At 33.6% G+C, this 5,921-nt stretch overlaps 1 protein-coding gene across 1 annotated transcript; it reads right to left on the reverse strand.

The window, feature by feature from the left end:
- Positions 1–270: 270 nt before the first annotated feature.
- LOC101246437 (glucomannan 4-beta-mannosyltransferase 2-like) lies at positions 271–4,338 on the reverse strand. Its single transcript, XM_004241253.5, has 9 exons — positions 3,732–4,338; positions 3,546–3,644; positions 2,958–3,210; positions 2,128–2,238; positions 1,837–1,973; positions 1,629–1,742; positions 1,223–1,422; positions 951–1,148; positions 271–837 (listed from the first exon to the last, which is right to left on the reverse strand). Exons 1-9 carry the CDS (start codon positions 4,059–4,061, stop codon positions 678–680), a joined length of 1,602 nt encoding a protein of 533 aa, XP_004241301.1. The 5' UTR covers positions 4,062–4,338; the 3' UTR covers positions 271–677.
- Between the last annotated feature and the right edge of the window lie 1,583 nt (positions 4,339–5,921).

Consider the following 5,921-nt stretch of genomic DNA (forward strand, 5'->3'; position numbering starts at 1 on the left):
CTTGAAATTACAAAGTAATAGGCTAAAGTGCAGAAACTACAACTCAAAGTTAAGGGAAAACTCTGTTTTTGCCCCAAGTGTGGCTCATTCATCACATATTGGTGAAACAGAACAGTGATAGAACTTATGAAGATGTTCAATTTCTACACAGAAAAAACTTAGAGACAACAGTAACTTACTGAAACTGACATATTTTATATAATACTTCTAGCTCCTGTATGTGCATATTTGTGGATTCTTAATGATACAATGAACCTCAAAAGAAAAGAATTGAAGCTAGAATGACAAAAATTTGATTATAAGTTTTGTCCTTTTCGCAATATCCTGAGCTTTTGTCCCTCTTGAAAGACAGAGACAAAGAGAACAAGAACAGAAAGAAAAATGACTTGCAAGCTATAGAATTACAATGTCACACAACTAAAGAGCTTCAATAGAAGAAAAATACAATCTATCTACACTAATTCATCTGTTTTATCGTCTTCTTCTGTGTTCTGGGCTTAATATAGATATCTCTTTGCTCTTCGCTCCTCCTTACCAACACAGTATCTCTAAGAAAATTATCCGGAGATTTTGAGTTTGGCATCCTTTGAAAATGGTTGCACGAAAGCACTCAAAAATTTATTTTAGTGTACACGAGTCAATACAGGACGATTTTTTTTTTTTTGAAGTTTCTGCTATTACGAGGGGACGATGGTGCCAATGTAGCCAAATCCAGCAATTGTGAAAGTGATGACTTGGAGGAAGATGTAAAGAAAGTACTGGCTTTTCCCATAGAGGACATCATAGCATCCACAAAAGAAAAGGAAAACTGCGAATCCCAATTCTTGTGGAAGAATCCTGTATGATTAGACCAACCGATAATGCATGGTTAACAAACTGATGCAATATTCTAATAGTTCAATGATATCAAGAACATGAAAACAAAAGCTTCATTCAGGAGAGTTTCTCACCTGTCTCCAAATAGAGATCCTCGGGGTTTTTTGGTTTGTTTTGTTTTTTCTTTGTTCTTGAGAGCATCACCTAGTTTCTCCGTGACAACCCATTCATTAGCTCTTTTTGCTTCTAGCAAGCCGATAAATGTAGCCTTGGTTCGTTGGAAAGCCATCACATTCTCGAAGAGAATCCAGTAGAAGAGTAGATGAATTGACCTGTCAAATTACATAATCAAATTAGAAAACTTCGGGAGGGAAAATTTCAACCTTGTTAGGCATATTATATAGACCTTGGAGTTCCAACAGAATTCAATGTGGTGATAATGCAGGGGATGTAGATGGCACCCCATGTAGGGATTTCAACTTCAGGAACTAAAAGGCTCAACGGAAGAACAACACAGAAGAAGAAAAAAGTGACCATGTGAGCTATGATCTTCCGGACGAAGAAGAAGCTGTAGATCACATAAAACTTCTTCCAAATGTTTACTCTCTGCAAACACGAAAACGGAACAATTCAGATTCTTTATTCAAACAATTTTAGAACCCAACTCTGATACCATGTAAAAAAGTGAATCTTGGACCTAACTAAACCCCAAAAGCTAGCTCATAACGAGAGGATTGCTTAAGTCCATATAAGCAGACGAATTAACCTCATCCCACCCAATATGGGACTAACAACATTGCTACATTGCATACCTTATTCCTAACAATCTCCATAACCATTTTCCTGAACAAATTTGCAGGACCACACGACCAACGATGCTGCTGAAAACGAAAGGCTTTGAATGTACTAGGTAGTTCACTTTTCACCTAGAATAACAAAATTCAGTTTAGTAACAAGATAAATCTTCAAAGTAAAATAAGGCAAAAACAGAGTGGTTCTATGAGGAATTTTATCAAACACCTGGAGATCACCAAGATAAAGAAACTTCCAGCCTTTAAGACTAGCTCTAACTGCAAGGTCCATATCCTCTACAGTTGTTCTGTCTTTCCATCCACCAGCTTCATTAATTGCTGCTATTCTCCACACACCTCCTGTTCCTGTAAAATTGACCAAGTTCCACCGACCTCTTTATAACAATCGTTCGGTTACACGTTCTTTTTTATATTACTATAGCAATAAAAATATATAACAAATAATAACATTTTCTTATAAAAAAGTGTGACATGTAATAGTACAAAATATTTCACTTACCATTGAACCCAAAGAATGCATGAGTGGATGAACCCACTTCTTGCTCTACAGTGAAATGATAATCTAATGACATCTCTTGCATTCTTGTTAATAAGCACTCATTTGCATTCACTGTAATTAACAAAAGGATTAGCTCGGTTAATTACAAGTTACCACATAATTATTTTCAACTCTAACAATATTCTAGTCACTTAGATGAAATAAACATTTATATTCCACGTCATCGGATATCCTGGAAATATCATTTTCAGTTTCGAATTTTTAATTTACGTTGTATCATTAAATTTTACTAATGTACACATCATACAACATGTTGTTCGAATGGAAGTGTCGGCGAGAATTGTAGAGAGCATAATAGCACATGTAGACACTATAAAATGACGAATCTACCCTTTCATGAGCTGACAAAATGACAAACCTACCCCGGATATATAGCACTTCCTCGCCGGTAACTGCGGGGTTTCTGACTCGGTCTCAACAAAGGGACAGGATAATAACGTCATTAGCAAATGTTGCTGACGCTACTGATATTTTAAAACAAATAAAGTTCTCTGACAAAGTCTTCACAAAAATATTTTTTAATTTTCAATATCAATTCTGTTTAGGAAATTTTAATTCGGACTAATCATTAACTTTAAGTTTGCAAACGACTTGAAGTTTCTGCAGCGGGTCACGAATATGCGTAAGCATAAACGTACAGTAAAAGTAATTAGTAAGTAAACACCAACACTATGTGTAGTAAAGAGCACCGACACTTTGGTTTAGGAACATAATGTAATTTAATTAATTGAGTAATGATTAGCTTAATGATGATTAAAATTTGAGCTTACCAAAACGCCAACGACCTTGAACGAGTGCAATTTCCGAGTTATGTACAAGAAAAGGGATAGCTCGCCGGAGAAAATCCGGTTCAGGCCGGAAATCAGCGTCGAAAATGACGACGTATTCGCAATCTTTAACATAATCACGTTTTAATCCTTCTTTAAGAGCTCCAGCTTTGTAACCTCCTCTGTTCTCTCTAATTTGGTATCTAATGTTAATCCCTTTGTTTGCCCACCTTAAGCATTCTTTCTCTACCAAATCCTTCAACATTAATAAATAAATAAGTCATTAATTATTTATTCAAAGGTAAGGGAACCCATACTCATTTATTGAGTATATACTATATGAAGAAATTGGAGGAAAAATGTTGGTTGTGGTGGGTAGAAAAATAAAATGTGTGTAATAAAAGCTTGGATATTCTTAATTAAACTATAATTAATTAATAAAACTTTTTTTTATTTATTTGCTTTAGGTACAACTAATTCAATTTTGCGTTGCGCAAGATTCCGACTAAACATAAAGTGATTATATCCATTCGATATAATGTATATGCTTATGGAGGTATAGTAAAGAGTTTTCAAGGAACTAATGGATACCTTAATGAGAGGATCAGTAGAGTCATCAAGAACTTGAATGACAAGTCTATCAGCAGGCCATGAAAGATTACATGCAGCTCCAATGGAGATCTTGTAAACCTGTCTCAAAACACCATAACTCAAATATTAGAACACTCTGTTTCTACAACTCAAAAAACATAAAAACAGAGGAAGAGAAATTTAGACCTCTTTTTCATTGAACATGGGAATTTGAACAAGAACCATAGGAAAACCTTCATTTCCAATCTCCAAATCATCTCTCATTGGTTCCCAATTATACCTTTTATCTGGTTTTTTCATGAAGAGTTTAACAAGAACAATGACTATACCCATATAAAGCCTTTCAATGAAAAGCATAAGTTCCATAGCTAAACAAATGTACACAGCAGCCCTTAATAATGGAACAATTAATGGAGCTTTAATTAATTCCCACATTAACCCAATTTGGCCTGCTATATCTGCTGCTGTCCCCTGAAATGTCTCTGGAAACAGCGCATTTGTTGAAACCTCTGTCATTTTTTTTACTTTCTTTAGCTCAAAACAGAAACAAAATAGATATCTGTTTCAGCCAAAAAAACAATACTCCTCTTATCTTTCTATGTTAAGATAGAAGAGGATTGATTCATAATGTAGAAGGAGAGAGAATATGTGTAATTTGTTGAGTGAGTAACTGAGAGTGGGAGAAGGGCCCCTGTTTTATAGGCAAATTTTGAGCTTATTTTAGACTCTTCTACAGTTCACTGACTTTTTTCAGTTTTTACCCTCTCCTAATCTCTCTCTCTCTCTTTTTTATAAAAAAAAGTGGTTTTGTGATCTTTTGTGTTAATTACCTTCTTTTGGGTCTCAATTTGTATCATCTTTTGATCGATTCCAATTTATATATCATCTTTTTTAATTGGAAATAAAATTTGAGAAATAAAGAAAAACTTTGTTATATTTTATTAAAGTAGAAATAACAAACTAATAAACTAAAATAAATGGAGTAGCTACTGTTTGATTTAATTGTGCATCATAACAAGCGTTTGTCAAAGCTTGTCAGTCGTTTCTCTCCAAAACTCTCGCTCGCTACTCTCCCATTCTCGCTCGTCACTCTCCCTTTGCTCGCCTCTCTTGCTTTATACAACAGAAGCGCATAAATTGTGTTTCTGTTTTGTATAAAACGAGAGAAAATTATATATACACATGTGAAAACATATATCTTCGTGCTATACACTTAATTATACAATTTACAAGCATTTTACTTCGATTTAATTGTATGCAAAGCAAATTTTATACAAATATTGCAGCGAAAAAGGCCAGCGAATTATACAATTGCACTGAAAAACAATTTTCTCTCGCTTTATACAACAGAAGTGTATAAATTGTGTTACTGTTTTTATAAAGCGAGAGAAAAATATATATCTTCTTCTTATACACTTATAATTATACAATATACAAACATTTTACTTCAATTCAATTGTATGCAAAGCAATTTTTATAAACATATTGCAGCGAAATGGGCCAGCGAATTATACAATTGCAGTGAAATAGGCCAGAATTATACAATTGCAGCGAAATAGGCCAACGAATTATACAATTTAGGCCAGCGAATCATATAATTATACATGTATAGCGAGGCCAGCGAATTATACAATTTAGGCCAACGAATTATACATTTGTATATGTATAGCGAATTATACAGTTATATGTTTGCTACGGAGCACAATTATGCAAACTTTAATATGAATTTTTTGTTTGATATATGTGAAAGTTGTCCTTTATTAAATTGTTCTTATAAAATCATTTTATTTTTAATTGATTTTTCTTCATAATATCAACAAGGGAAAAATGAAGATTGTGCCATAAAATATTAATCAAATAAGGAAATGTGATTTTTTTTAAGACTAAAAAAGAGAGGATATCACATTAATTTGGAAAGATAGAGTAACAATTTAAAGTGTTAAGTAAATTCTTTGAACTAGATTTTAAGATGTGAATAAAGTTAAGACCTCTTTTGATATGGTATCAGAGTTAAGTTAATTGTGTCTGATTGATGTAAGGCCCTTGGATCGTGTGGGGTTGTGAATATATTATAGTCCTCGAATATCATGCTCCCTATCGGATAATGAAACTCGGATAAATAATATTTGGATTTGTGTATGCAGGGGTGGTGATGAGAATACCTATAATGAATCGGACAATAATTTGGGGCTCCCTAAATGACTTGACCAATTCTTTTTCCTTTAAGTTAGCTTTGGTGTGAGTAAGACCCAAAACCTAATTTAATAAAAACTCATATATTTACTCTCTTTTTTTCTCATCCCGTGTAATTTGAACTTCCAACTAATTATTACCTTCATCAGAAGGGAAAAAGCTCCCCAATTGAAAAAAAAACTC

The sequence above is a fragment of the Solanum lycopersicum genome, chromosome 6 (genome assembly GCF_036512215.1).
Source record: "Solanum lycopersicum chromosome 6, SLM_r2.1".
NCBI classification, from domain to species: domain Eukaryota; kingdom Viridiplantae; phylum Streptophyta; class Magnoliopsida; order Solanales; family Solanaceae; genus Solanum; species Solanum lycopersicum.